This window comes from Phascolarctos cinereus, unplaced genomic scaffold (genome assembly GCF_003287225.1).
Source record: "Phascolarctos cinereus isolate Bilbo 61053 unplaced genomic scaffold, phaCin_HiC Scaffold_726;HRSCAF=1367, whole genome shotgun sequence".
In the NCBI taxonomy this organism is placed as follows: domain Eukaryota; kingdom Metazoa; phylum Chordata; class Mammalia; order Diprotodontia; family Phascolarctidae; genus Phascolarctos; species Phascolarctos cinereus.
In genome coordinates this window covers 370,718,277-370,733,813 of record NW_027556098.1, presented here as the reverse complement: position 1 = coordinate 370,733,813, position 15,537 = coordinate 370,718,277, and the positions used below count along the sequence as shown (strand labels likewise).

The following is a 15,537-nucleotide window of genomic DNA, read 5'->3' as shown; positions in this document are numbered from 1 at the left end:
AATACCTTGAAGCCATCTCCGGCATTCCTAGAGGGTTACTGGAGTCAGGCAACATTCTGGGTGTGGACGATCTTTCATCACATAAGGTTGGATTTAAACAGTACAATCATTTTTCCAAACAATATAAGAAGCCATTTTTCCTACCGGGCCATTCAATCAATAGGCATTGACAAAGCATTTTACTGTGTGCCAGGTACTCTGCTAAGCACTGGGGATGCAAAGAAGGCAAAATGACAGTTTCTGCTGTCAAGGAGCTCGAATTCAAATGGGGGAGATAACTCACCAACAGCCATGTACATACATAATCTGTACAGGATTAGATTGAAGCATCTCAGAGGAGAAGGGATGAGGGGGCTGGAGGCCAGGAAGTACCTGCACAAAGTGGGATTTGAGCTGATTCTTTTTTTTTTAGGCAATTGGGGTTAAGTGACTTGTCCAGGATCACACAACTAGTAAGTGTCAAGTGTTTGGTCTGAGGCTGGATTTGAACTCAGGTCCTCCTGACTTCAGGGCCGGTGCTGTATACACTGCGTCACCTAGCTGCCCCTTGAGCTGATTCTTGAAGGAAGCCAGAGAATATAAAGGGGGAAGAAGAAGACAGAGAGAATTCCAGGAAGTGGAGATGGCCAGTGAAAAAGAAGAGACAGACCCTGGGCAAGTCACTTAATCCCAATTGCCTCACCAAAAAAGCAAAAAAAAAAAAAAGGAACAGACATTGGAGATGGAAAGTCATGTCTAAGAAGCAGCAATAAAGTAGGTGTCGCTGGATTGTAAAATACACTAATGGGAATAAAGTGTAAGACTAAGTAGGAAGGTAGGAAGGGGTAGGATAGTTAAGGGCTTTCAATGACAACAGAGAGGGAAGGGTTTAGGGGTGGCTGTGGTAGAGATATTGAGTTCAGTTTGGGGCGTGTTGACTTTGAGATGTCTATAGAACAAATAGTCTGCAAAAGGCAGACGGGAGTAAAATGACTTCCTGCCTGGAAGTCAGGACCAAGGTTAGGACGTGGATAAGGGCCAACAAAGGAGACTGAGAAGGAGCAGATGGGCAGGAAGAGAACCAGGAGAGAGTAATGTCATGAAAACCTACAGAGGAGAAGGTGATTAGCAGTGTCAAAGGCTGCTGAGAGGTCGAGAAGGATGAAGAGTGAGAACAGACTATTAGAGCTGACAATTAAGAGATCACTGGTGACTTTAGAGGGAAAAGTTTCAGTGGAATGGTGAGTCAGGACCCAGATTGCAGAGGGTTTCCAAGAAAGAGAGGACAGGAAGTGGAAGATGCTGGCGTTAGATGGCTTTCTCAAGGGCTTTAGTCAAGGAAAGAGGAGAGAAATGAGATACTAGCTAGAGGGAATGGTAGGAGGAAGTGAAGGTTTTTGGTATGTTTGTAGGCAACAGGAAAGGAGCCAGTAGATGAGTAGAAATTGGAGATTAGAGAGTTGAGAGTGGAAGAGGAGGCAATCTGCTGGAGAAGACTGACACCTCTGGAAGGCAGGCATATGTCAGTTGAAAGAACGTGGATTGTTTGTCCTGGAGAAGAAAAATTTGGGGGCTAGTGATTTGAACATTACCATGTGGAAGATGTTGCCTTGGTTACTACTTGACCTGTCTTTTTGAGTTGCCATATTTTCCAGAAACACTAAACCTGTGCTTGAGACCCTGAACATGTCAAGACAAATACCTCCCTCCCTCTCCCCCCTCCCCCCAGCTGACATAATGGACCATTTGCATCCCCAGCTGGACTCCCTCCCTATATGTCCTTGGGAGTCAAGACAGAAGCCAGCCAGTCTGTGTTAGGCTGAGAAATTGCTTGTGCAGCTGGGACCTTTGTAAATAAGCAGACCATCCTATCTTCATGGTCTCGCAGCTCCCAAGGGAAAAGAAAGGGCCTTTTGCCCTCACCCTGCTCCTCCTCTTTGGGAGGGGTTTTGTCCTTTTCTTGCCTTTCTTGCACCTTTCCCCCTCCCATTCCATGCCCTTTAGCTGAACATCTGTTTTCTCTTCCGTCCTGTCTTGTACTATCATAAATGTGCAAGCGTTGGGAACTCTTTGCCCTGGCTTAGGATTCCACATGCATGTTAATTTCTCTTATGATAAACTTAGTTTTCACATACATGTAGTTGTGATTGCCTGTTGACAAAAAGGATTAGCTTTGTTATGGTTGGCCCCAGAGGGCAGAATTAGAAAAGATGGTGGGGGAATTTGTAGAGGAAGGTCAATGTACTAAGGAAATACTTTGTGATAAGAGCAGCCCAAATGGGGCCAGGGCTGCTGGGGTGGGAGGAGTTTCCTCCTTCCTGGTGCTCTTCTAGCACAGTCTGGATGGGCTACCTGCCAGGGAGGATTCTTGTCCAGGTAACGACTGAGCTGAAGTCCCTTCCAACCCTGAAATTCTGTGATTCTAGGAAAGGTGGATTCCCTTGAGGTGTGGATGGGTGACCACTATGTCTTAAGGAGATTACTCCTCCCCACTGGAGGAAAATGTGTGCCTACCTGGGTTTTATTCAGCTCAGCTGGATACCAAAGGAAGCATGGACCCTGTGGAGATGGTTGGTGGACTGACTATGTATATAAAAACTTGCAAAAGCAATAAGGTCAATAAGCATTTAGGAGGTGCCTACTGTGTGCCAGGCACTGTGCTAAGTGCAAAGGATACAAAGAAAGGCAAAAACCAGCTCCCAAGCCCCCAAGGAGCTCACAATCTAATGAGAAAGACAGCATGCAAACAAGTAGATATAGACAGGATAAATTGGAGATCATCTCAGAGAAAAGGCACTAAGATTAGGGAGGTTTGGGAAAGGCTTCTTGCAGTAGGTGGGACTTCAATTTGGGCTTGACAGAAGCCAGGAAGCCAGGAGTTGAGGAGGGAGAGTGATCCCGGCATGAAGCCCAGCCAGAGAAAATGCCCGGCGTCAGGAGATGGAGTAAGAGGCCAGCGTCCCTGGATCCCTGAATAAGCAGAAGAGAGTAAGGTTTGAGAAGACTGGAAAGAGAGGAAGGAGCCAGGTTATGAAACTTCAAAAGCCAAACAAGACGATTTTATATTTGCTCCTGGGTTTAATCCCAGAGATGATCAAATAGTGAAGGGTGAGCTGGTCAGATCTGGGTTTTAGTAATGTCTCTTTGGCGGCTGAGTGGAGGATGGACCGGCATGGGGAGAGATCAGAGGTGGGGGGACCAACCAGCTGGCTGGGGCAGTAGTTCAAGTGGGAGGGGATGAGTGTGCTCCAGGACCCCCACTTGATGGGGTGCTGATCAGGGGAATGAATTAATAGACATTTACTAAACCTTTTCTATGGGGGGGGTATCTTGCTAGGTTCTGGGGACACAGTGACAAAAATTAAACAACCCCTGCCTATAAGGAGCTTTGCCCTCATTGAAGGAGAAAAGATAGACACGAATAAGTATATGCAAGGAGCAGCTAGGTGGCGCCATAGTGCATGGAACACCAGGTCTGGAGTCAGGAAGACTTAAATTCATGAGTTCAAATCTGGCCTCTGACACTTACCAGCTATGTGAGTCACTTTACTTTCTTTGCCTCAGTTTCCTCATCTGTGAAACAAGAAGGAAATGGCAAACCATTCCAGTATCTTTGCCAAGAAAACTCCAAATGGTGTCATGAAGAGTCAGACATGACTGAACAGCAGGTATATACGAAGTGCTTATTTTTTACTGGATCGGTGATTTCAATGGTGCAACTCCCAGGCTTTCTTTTTCTTTTTTCCTTTTTTTTTTTTCCAATTCAGGGCTTGATTTATTGCTTTGTGGATTGTTTTGACTTAAGTAATGGGGAAAATGATAATAAAACAGAGTGCCTTGCATTTCGGACAGCCTGTTGTCACCCACTTCTCAGCGGACCCCTGCTTTCCAGCCTCTGCTCAGGTGTTCTCTCCTCTCCTGACAGAATGCTGCTTCCTTTCCCTTCCACTTCTCCAAACCCTATCCAAGGGCCAGCTCAAATCTCTCCTCACAATCAAATCCCTTCTCCCTGCTCCACCCCCCAGCCATGAACATCTCCCTCCTCTGAATTCTTTTAGCTTTAGCCTTCATTTGGCAAATTCTGCCTGTTCTCTAACGGCCACCACACACATTGAAGGGCTTTATTTTTCAAGGCAGATCTGGACCAATTTATAGCCTCAGGGAATTGCCTGGGGTAAAAGGATTAAGTGACTTGGCTAGGTTCCCACCTCCATATCAGAGTGTGTTTCAGAAGCAGTACATGAACTCAGGTCTTCTTGACTCTGGGGTCAGCTCTCTATCCACTAGACTAGGCTGTATTTTATACAGAAATACACACAAAGTAAATACAAGGTCATACGGAGAGAGAGAGAGAGAGACATGAGCAGCTAGAAGAGGCTGAAAAAGGCCTCATGTAGGAGGTGGTGATTAAGAGGGAGAGGTGCAGAGAGAGTAATTCCAGGCATGGGGGACAGACAGCCTATGCAAAGGCCTAGGGGAGGAATTAGAATAGCACTTTGAGGGATGCAGCTGATGAGAAGGAGGAGGAGGAGCATTAACCTTTGGGCTAAGACTAACCTGGCTGCAGTGAAAATCCTTTGGGATTTTCTCGGCAAAGATACTGCAGTGGTTTGCCATTTCCTTCTCCAGTTCATTTTACAGATGAGGAAACTGAGGCAAACAGGGTTAAGGGACTTGTCCAGAGTCACACAGCTAGTAAGTCTCTGATGAGACGTCCTGATTCTAGGCCTAGTGCTCGATTCACCTATTTGATTCCCATAACAACCTTGGGAGGTAGGTGCTGTTATAATCCCAGTTTTATTGATGAAGAAACTGAAGCATAGAAAAGTTAAGTCTTTTGTCTACAGTCACACAGCTAGTAAACATTTGAGGCAGGATCTGAATGCAGGTCTCCCTGACTCTAGGCCCAGCACTCTATCCACTGCACAGCATTGGTGCCTAGGTGGTAGGTTAAGATCATTGTCTTCGCAGCCAAAGGACAATACTTTAAAGAAAAAAAACATCAACAACATATTTTTAAGTTTCAGAGGCTGGCAATGTTTTTTAAAAAAAAGCAACCCAAAAAATTAAACTAGCTAAAGAAAATGAATTCCATAATTCCCAGGGTCCCAGCCCCCTGTAGCAATTGAAAGATCCAGCATGAATCAAAGCAGCAGAAATAGAAAGGCATCTAATTGTTCAGTCAAAGAGAAAAGAAATTCAAGGAGTCAGCTGTGGGGTTGAGGCCGCATCCCACACAGCTGTGATCTGCGCACAGCTGAAAGAAGCCAACTTTCCAAGACGTTTGAGAAAGACGCTGATGTATTTGTACTTTCTTGGAGCAAAAGCATTTCTCTGCAGGCCCAGAGAGTAAATGAGGGATATTTTGGGACAGAAGTGGGACAGATGCTCTGCCTGCCCAACAATGGGTTGAGTTAGCCAATTTTAGTTAAAAAAAAAAAACAACAAACCGCTGAAATCAATCAAACCTTTTGAAACATCGGATGGAAAGAACCTGCAGGCTCAGCAGATCTGGAGTCATTCCTTCAACAGGTTTCAGCGGGCACTTGCTGTTGAGCTTGGTGCTGTCGAGGTGACAGGAGAAGTTGTGGCTTTTGTCATTGTTCAGTTGTTTTCAGTCAAGTCCAACTCTTCCTGATCCCATCTGGGGTTTTCTTGACAAAGATGCTGGAGTGATTTGCCACTTTCTTCTCCAGCTCATTTTGTAGATGGGGAAACAGAGGCAAATAGGGTTAAGTCACTTGCTCAGAGTCAGGCAGCTAGTAAGCGAGGCCGGATCTGAATTCAGCCCTTATAGTAATGAATAAAAGAGAAAGAGAGAGGATAAGCAGAACTAACCAACATGTGGATTGAGTGTGATCATGTAGGCAGCATAGTCCCCCACCTCTGCAAAGAAGTGAAGAAACCACATTTTCTTATGCTTTTTCTAGGGCCAAGCCTGGTCACTTGAATTACACAGCATTCAGTTTCCAGTATTTTATTCTCTCTATTACATTGTTGTAATTGTAGCACATTTTTTTCTTCAAGCCCTGTACAAAAGTCAGATGAACTGCCTTGGAAAGGAATAGGTTTCTCCCTCACGAGAAATCTTTAAACACAGGCTGGGTGACTACTTACTTGTATAATCAATTCATTTGAACTCAACAAACATTAAATATGCCTATCATATGTAAGACATTGTGCTAAGTGATGGGGATACAAAGAACCAATCTCTTGTCCTCAAGGGGCTTACACTTACAACATACAGTGTATAGGAGATCCTGTTTAGTATAGATGACCTCTAAGGTATCTTTCAGGTCAGATTCTGTGGAATAGAAGTAGATCAAGCTAGCAATAATATTCTGTATTACAGTCTCCTCTGCTTCATTGTGGTGTGCAGGTGACCCAGGGTCTCAAATACCATGCTACTGGTCTCCAAGCTTTTGAAGGTCTTATTAAGCAGGAGAGCCTTCAAGGACAGGCTGGTGATGGTCTGACTTCATGTCCGTGGTCCACGTGTGGCCCTCTGATTTTGAGCAAGTCTCTCCACCTGTCTGGATCTCACTGCCCTCACTTGTGAAATGAGGGGAGAGGTTAGAAGAATGGTCCTGTGAATCAAATAATGAAATGGCTCCTTCTCAATAGAGAGGCAGGGGAATTTAAGGGGATCAGAATCTGTCATCGTATTGATTGTCCGAGCTGCTTTTCATTCTTTCAAAGAAGAGTTGGGTTTTTAGAATACTGCCTGGGTGCCATCCCTAGAGATGACTATAGTAAGGAAAACAAAAATGGCTTGAGGACAGAATGAGACTGATGACTTTGCGCAAGTCTGCCCCACTTAAATCCAATTCAACACAAATCAAGACATCACCCTCATGATGTCATTGAAAGACCACCCCCCCCAACAACAAATTATTTAAAAATTAGTTAAGTTGGACTAGATGACCTCTAAAGTCCTTCAGAGTCCAAAATCTCTGTTCCAAAGATCAGCCCTCAGTAAGTTTAGACAGGCTGTCCACTGAGGCATGGAGGGGCTGTGGGCTGCATGGGTGGACCCACATGGAGGAAGCTTTGGATCCTTTTAAACGAGACACAAAAAGAATGGATTTGTAGGACACAGCTGATAGTGGAGTGAGCCCTAGATTTGGAGTTGGAGGATATAGATTTGGGTCCTTGTTCTGCGATTTATCTGCATGGCCTTGGACAAATCATTTAATGTCACTGGTCTTCAATTTCCTCCTCTGAAAACTGAGGAGACTGGAGCTTTCAGACCCCTTCCAGATTTAGATCTGAGGTCCTACGAATGGAAAGGTGGATAGTGTTCAACCTACGTCATCTCGTTTGATCCTCAAGGTGCCCCATTCATGTATCATGTTCATGTACTATGAACCCTCTCTACAGATTAGGAAACTGAGGACCAGTAAAGTAAAGTGACATATCCAAGGTCACACAGCTGGTAAATGACTGAGCAGCCACTCCATGCGCAGGATTCTCTCCACTGCGCCATTTTGCTTCTCAAAATAGTTCTTATTTAAAAGGCAGTGGCATACACCACACCACCTAAGCCCTACGGAAGCTTTATGAGGTGTCATTAACCCCACTTGGAAGAGGAAGAAACTGAGGCTGAGAAAAGAAGACACCTTCTCCTTGGTATCTTACCCACCTCAAGTCTTTTCCTTCTCCAATCCATTCTCCACAAAACTCTCAATTGTTTTCCTTAAATAACTATCTGACCAGGTCACTCCCCTACTCAATAAATGCTGGTGGCTCCCTGTTGCCTCTAGGATGAAATAGAAATCCCCCTGTTTAGCTTTTAAAGCCCTTCACAACTTAGCTTTAACCTATCATTCTGGCCTCATCGTATATTCTTCCCCAGCTTCCATTCTTTCATCTAGCCAAACTGTCCTTCTCTCTGTTCCTCCATCTCCCATCTCCATGTCTTTCACTCACTGGCTGTCCTCTATGCCTGGAATGCACTTCCTCCTCCCCGAGTCTCTCATTATCATCATCATCACCATCATCGTCATCATCTTCATCATCTTCGTCATTATCATCTTCATCATCATTGTCGTCATCTTCATCATCTTTGTCATCTCGTCATCTCTCAAGACTCATCTCAAGCACCATGAGGATCTTCCTTATTCTTAGCCCCCAAGTATTAGTGAGTGCCCTCCTTCCTTAACTACCTTGCATTTAGCTTCAAAGATTTCTTTGCATTTATTCTTGATGTATGTTATATACATACATGTGCACATATATGTATGTGTGTGTGCATATACATGTTGCCTCCCTTGTATTGAATTTAAACTCTTTGTTTTATTTTTGTGTTTGTTCCTACCCCCAGGACTTCACACAGTGCCTGGTACTTTTTTATTGCTCAGTAATTTTTCAGTTGTGCCCAACTCTTCGTAACCCTATTTGGGACTTTCTTGGTAAAGATACTTGAGTGATATGTCATTTCCTTCTCCAGCTCATTTTTCAGATAAGAAAACTGAGGCAAACAGGGTTAAGTGACTTGTCCAGGGTCACATAACTAGTAAGTGTCTGAGGCTGGATTTGAACTCAAGAAGATGAGTCTTCTTGACTCCAGGCCCAGCTCTTGATCAACTTCTGACACCTAGATGCCCTTAGTAAATACTTGGTAGCACTTAGTGGCACTTAGTAGGTGCTTGTTGATCAGCTGATTGACTTGTCCATAGTCAGACTTACAGCTTGGAAATGACGGTGCCATTTTTGACCCTCTCTATTGAGATTTCTATATGCTAAAATACTTCTCTGCATCCCACTGGCCCACCCAGGTTGACTGTGGAAATATTTACAGGAGTCAGAAGGGATCTCAGAGCCATCTGGTTCAATCTCCCCATTTTATGGGTGAAGAGACTGATGCTCAGAGAAGTGATGTGACTTGCCCACAGTCACACAAGTAGTAAATGGAAAGATTGATTCAAACCAGAGCTTCAGACTCCCAAACTAGCGCAATTTCCTTTGTGTCCCCTTCAGCCTCCTTTATGTCAATTACTTCCCCACCTTGTCATCATCTCTGCTACCATTCAACATGAAGATGAGCTAGAGTCGGAGCCGCTGCCTTTGTGTGGGTGTTCTTAAATGGGAGATGAGAGGGTCTAGGGAATAAGGCTTGCTTTGACATTTTTAGTGATGTCTTTTGTTTTAATATTACTTTCATTTCCAAATATATATCTCCTCTCCCCTCTCCCCAGACATCTGGCCCTTGTAATGAAGAATGAGAAGAGAGAGAGAGAGAGAAAGAAGAGAGAGAGACACAGAAAGAGAGAGAGAGAGAAGGAGAGAGAGGAGAGAGAGAGAGAGAGAGAGACAGAGAGACAGAGAGAGAGACAGATCAGAGAGACAGAGACAGAGACAGAGAGAAAGCAGTTCAGCAAAATTTATCAACACATGAGTTGAATTGAATAATCTATGTATGCCATGTCCCACAATCATAGTCCCCCCCTCCTCTGCAAAGGAGGGCAGGAGACACATTTTCTCACCTCTCCTTCGAGACCAAACTTGTTTCTTATAATTAATTACCTAGTGTCCAGTTTGGACATTGTTGTGGTTGCATGGATCTTTTCTGCTTATTTCATGATGCCTCTGTTCATATATAATATTCCCATGCTTCTCTTCTCTATATTCTTCATAGTTACAGGGCCAGGCTTGAAGTCAGGAAGACCTGAGTTCAAATCCAGCCTCAGATACTGTGTGACCCTGAGCAAGTCATTTTAACCTCTGTCTTCCTCACTTTACTCAACTATAAAATGGGGATCATAATAGCACTACCTCTCCAGGTTGTTGTGAGGATCAAATGAGATAATAGGAAAGCACGTAGCACAGTGCCTGGCACATAGTAAGTGCTATTAATAATTGATAATCATCATTATTATTTCTAATGGTGCCACAATATTCCATCACGTTCACGTGCCAATTTGTTCAGCCTTTCCCCAATGGATGGCCAGCTCTTTTGTTTCCAGTTCTTTACTACCACAAAATGTTCTGCTATTGATGTTTTTGGCATGTATGGGAACTTTCTAAAAGCCAACAATGGATAGAGTGTTGGATTTGATTTAGGAAGATCAGTGTTTCAAAATCTACCTCAGACACTTAACAGCTGTGTGACCTTGGGCAAGTCACTTGTGCAACCTCTCTCAGCCTCAGTTTCTTCATCTGTAAAATAAAGATAATAGTGGCACCTACCTCACAGAGTTGTTGCAAGGATCAGCTGAGATCATATATGTAAAGTGCTTTTCGAACCTTAAAAGTGCTGTATAAATACCACCTATTATGATGATGATAGCTTTTGTTGGGAGTATACACCTAGCAATGGGATCTTTCCATTAAAGAGTATGGATAGGTAATTCCAATTGCTTTCCACAATGGTTGAACCAATTCATATTTCCAACAACAATATATTAGTGTGTTTGGGGGCAGCTAGGTGGTGCAGTAGATAGAGCACCAGCCCTGGAGTCGGGAGGACCTGAGTTCAAATCCGACCTCAGACACTTGACACTAGCTATGTGACCCTGGGCAGGTCACTTAAACCTGATTGCTTCACCAATAAGAACAAAACCAAAAAGCCAATATATTAGTGTGTTTGGGGGCAGCTAGGTGGTGCAGTAGATAGAGCACCAGCCCTGGAGTCGGGAGGACCTGAGTTCAAATCCGACCTCAGACACTTGACACTAGCTATGTGACCCTGGGCAGGTCACTTAAACCTGATTGCTTCACCAATAAGAACAAAACCAAAAAGCCAGTATATTAGTGTGTCAGTCTTTCCATAGCCCCTCTAACACTGACTTTCTACCTTTTGCCATTTTTTCTAGTTTTATGAGTATTAGATGATACCTCAGAGTTGTTTTGATTTTGCATTTTTCTTATTGTAAATGAATTGGAGACTGAGCAGTAATAATAATGGTGATGATAATAATTCCTGATGTTTATATGTTGTTTTATCATTTTTCAGCAATATCTGACTCTTTGTGACCCTATTTGGGGTTTTCTTGTCAGAGATACTTGGCAGAATGATTTACCATTTCCTTCTCCAGCTCATTTGACAGATGAGGAAACTGAGGCAAACAGGGTTAAGTGACATGCTCAGGGTCACACAGCTAGGAAGCATCTGAGACCAGATTGGAACTTGGGCAGGTGAATCTTCCTGATCTAGGCCTAGCACTTTATCCACTGTGGCACCTAGCTGCCATACTCACACATACACACACACACACATATACACACATATATATATATATATTTACATTTATATATTTTATATATATATATATACATACATATTTACATTTATATATTATATATATATATATATATATATATATTTATATAATAGGGGTTTAAGATCAGCTGAGTGCTTTACACGAATGGTGTCGCATCATAAAATAAAGGACCCAAGGACCCATTTTCTAACTCTGCGTGCCTAAGAGCTAGCCAGGAACATTCCCAGGAATCCAGACAAATGGCAGAGTTTGAGTATTCTAGACTCTCCTCACTCCCCTACTCATGTTCCAGCAAGAATAAAAAATTCTTTGAACCTCTCATTTCATTCACCTTTGGCAAATCACTTAACCTTTCTGGGCCTCAGTTTTCTCATCAGTAAAATAAGGAACTGGATGACCTTTGGAGGTCCTTTCCAACTCTAAACCTCTCTTTGTCTCTTAGGTTCCCTCTTTTCCTCTTCCCCTGGTCAAATGCCCTATTGACCCCTGCCAATTATGGAAAGTAAGAAAGCTCTCTTTGGTTGCTTTTCCCTTTCCAGATACACCAAGATGAAGACAGCCACCAACATCTACATCTTCAACCTGGCCCTGGCTGATGCCTTGGCCACCAGCACACTGCCCTTCCAGAGTGCCAAGTACCTGATGGAGACGTGGCCCTTTGGGGAGCTGCTCTGCAAGGTGGTTCTCTCCATCGATTACTACAACATGTTCACCAGCATCTTTACCCTCACCATGATGAGCGTGGACCGCTACATTGCCGTCTGCCACCCTGTCAAGGCTCTTGACTTCCGCACACCAGCCAAAGCGAAACTGATCAACATCTGTATCTGGCTTCTTTCCTCTGGCATTGGTGTGCCCATCATGATCATGGCTGTGACCCAGGCCCGGGGTGAGTATGCTGATTCCCCAGATTCCCTTGGAAATGTACTGCCTGTTAGATAACTAGTCCCCTGTTGCTAGAAGTGTCCAATGGTTATGAGCCAGGCAGCAGAGAGAATATGGGCTTCATGTCAGGGTTAGTGAGAATTTGCAAAGCACTGACCAGTAAGAATGCTTGACTGATCAATGGAGAATGTTGATTGACCAGGGAAGTATATGAGTAACTGATCTCTGAGAGTAGGGTGCTGGCCAGTATGGGGCTAGACAATTCCATGTATATTTCTCCTGGTCTCATCTTTGAGCCCACTCTGAGGAGACATATCCCTTGCCTTTGCCCATGAGCTAGGGTAAGAAGTTCCTCTTGTGAATCCCTGGCTGGGATGACTGTTTAGCCTAGCCCCTGGGGTGAGGTGGCAAGCTGCCAATTGCCAGAAAAGCCCAGCTTGGGGTAGTGGGCCTGATGGAGTAGAGAGCTGAATTTAAGACAAAGAGGTAAGTGAGATAGAGCAGTTCATCACTTCCCATAATTGTTGAGAAGCAGAGAGAGCCCTTGACTGGGAAACAGAAAGAGCTGGGTTCAAATTCTGCTTCTGACAATAATTCAGCCATAGAACCTGTCCAGGGCTGAGACCCAAGTGAAGAGAGATCTCTCTGAGTCATTTCCAGGGAAGAATCATGAGAATTGATGTTTAAATAGTACTTTAAGTTTTGCAAAGCATCTTCCACCCACGATTTCATTTAGCCCTCATGACAAACCTATAAGGTAGGTATTATACCAACTTTACAGATAGGAGGATGAGGCTCCAAGAGGTTAATGGACTTCCCTATGGCCACACAATTACTGGCTGATGTCCCTTAATTCTAGTGCATTCCATCTTTTGATTATTTCCAATTTGTCCTGTCTATACCTTGTTTGTACATGGCTGTTTGCATGTTGTCTCCCCTATAAGATTGTGAGCTCCTTGAGGGCAGGGGCTGTCTTTTCCCTTTCTTTGCACCCCAGAAGTTAGCATAGTGCCTGGAACATAGTCATTGCTTAATAAATATTTATTAACTGGCTGACAGCTAGTAAGTATCAGAGTCCGGATTTGAACTGAGGTTGTCTGGTTGGCCACTATGCCACACTGGCCCTTCAGGGTGGCTTTTGATCAGTGACTTTCTCCTTACCCTCTGTGATGCTCTTATTATAGGGAGAGTGAAGCTGACGCCTTTGCACAGCTGTGCCGCATTTATTTATTTATTTATTTTGGTGAGGCAATTGGAGTTAAGTGATGTGCCCAGAGTCACAGCTGTGCCTCACTTAAATCCGATTCATGGACAAGTCACGACATCACCCATGACGTCACTGGTCCTCTTCAAAAATGGAGGACAAACAACAACAACCTTGAACCAGCCCAGAGTGGCAGGTCCTCTGCAACAGGGCTGGAGGGATACATGGGAGTGGAAAGAGTCCTGGCTAGTCAGTCAATAAACATTTACTAAGCACCTACTATGTGCCAGGCACTTTACTAAGTTCTGGAGGTATGAAAAAAAGGCCAAAGACAGTCCCTGCCTTTGAGGAGCTTACAGTCTAATGGGGCAGACAACATGCGAATAGCTATGTACAAACAAGCTACACACGGAATAAAGTGGAGATAATTAATAAAGGGGAGGCACTAGAATTAAGAGGGATGGGGAAAGGCTTCTTGCAGAAGGTGGGAGTTTAACTGGGATTTGAAGGAAACCAGGAGGCAGAGATAAGGATGGACAGCATTCCATGCATAGAGAATGGCCTGTGAAAATGCCCAGGGCTGGGAGATGAGGGTCTCGTTTGAGGAATGAGAAGGAGGTTAGTGTCACTGTTGGTGCTCAAGGGAATAAGATAACACAGAAGAGGCTGCGATGCCCCTCTCCTACCTAAGGAAGGAAAGCAGGAGTACCTAAGTGTCCACTGCAAACATCATACCACAGTGGTTTGACAACCACTGATACAAGGAGACAAGATTGACCTTAATGGACCATAGACAGAGGGATAGACAAACATGTGTCCTCTCAGGAAAGAACATTCCCTCTATTTCTTTGGAAACTCATTGCCTTGTTATGTAATAAGTTCCCTGTCACTAGAAGTATTCAAGTCAAGGCTGGATAACCATTCACTGGCAGTGGATGTCAAAGGATGAAATTCTTCGTTGGGCTGGATAGGCAGACCTCCAAGGACCCTTTCAACCCCAGGATCCTATGAGTCTGTATAACTCATTTCAGTGTTCCCTGACCACCTCAGGACAACATCCCTTGGTAAATATCACCTTAGTGTCCCCTCCTAAAGACCCAATCTATTCCTTCTTGTTGGGAAGCAGTGAGGAAAACCGATCACTGGATTCTCCCCTCCCCCATGCCCACATTTATGGCTCTACCACAATGGAAGCTGTTGTACTCACCAATATGGGGATCCAGAAATTGGTTCAGGCTGACTCTTCTCAGAGCTCATCAAAGAAGGTAGTGGAGGGGGCAAAGAGCAGGATTGACTGCTGTTGCTGCTGCCTACCCTTCCCCCAACTCCCACTGGTGAGGACTCAGCAGCCAGCAAGCCTTGGCCAACCTGCTGACTTGGTCCTGATGGGTAAGGTGGTGGGGGAGAGAGGGAAGAAGGTCAAAGAGGCATCTGGGAGCAGCTCCAGTCAGAGATCAGCACTTCCCTTCCCCACAGGCCATGGTGTGTCCTGTCACCAGCCATAGGATATCCTGTCACCAGCTACAGTATGTCCTGTCACTGGCTGCACGAAGCATACCAGTCACTTGGCATCTACTACCTGCAGGCACCCAGCTAGTCCCTATGAAATTTTGAAGCAGGTTCTCTGGGGGTGGCCCACATTGGTCACTGTCCTCAGCCTCTTTTTGTCCCTCAAGTTAACTCTACTGAGAAGCACCTAAATGGATCAATGACCTTCAGTGGCTCCCTATTACCTTGAATTGCCTATTGCCTCTGATATTTCATCAAAAACCCTTTAAGACCTGGCTTCAGCCGACCTTTCCAGCCTCATTACACTTTACTCCCCTTTATACCCTCTACCAAGCTAGTCTTCCCACTAGTTCCTCACTGAACACACTTCGTGTTCTCATCTTGGGGTATCTACACAGACTGTCCCGCATTCCCCCCAACCCTGCCATGCTTAGAATTCTCTCCACCTCCATATTCTAGAATCCCTAGCTTCCTTGAAAAAGCTTAAACACCACCTCCCATGGGAGGCCTGTCCCAATCCCTCCACTCAAAAATGACCTCCATTTAATTTTGCACATATAGGGTGTCCCAAAAGTCTTAGCACATTTTTAAATTATTAAAGCTAAGACTCTTAAAACACCTTGCATTTTATATATAATATGTGGCAGCTAGGTGGTGCAGTGGATGGAGTACTGGGCTTAGAATCAGGAAGATGTCTTCCTGAGTTCAAATCTGGCCTCAGATACTTCCTAGCTGTGT

At 44.4% G+C, this 15,537-nt stretch overlaps 1 protein-coding gene across 1 annotated transcript in view; it reads left to right on the top strand.

Annotated features, from left to right (window-relative positions):
• The window catches only part of OPRD1 (opioid receptor delta 1), a 51,263-nt gene that overhangs the window by 29,816 nt on the left and 5,910 nt on the right, over positions 1-15,537 (top strand). Inside the window, exon 2 of the mRNA XM_020982984.2 lies at positions 11,741-12,090. Coding sequence (XP_020838643.1) covers positions 11,741-12,090 — 350 coding nt within the window. The remainder of the gene's footprint in view (positions 1-11,740; positions 12,091-15,537) is intronic.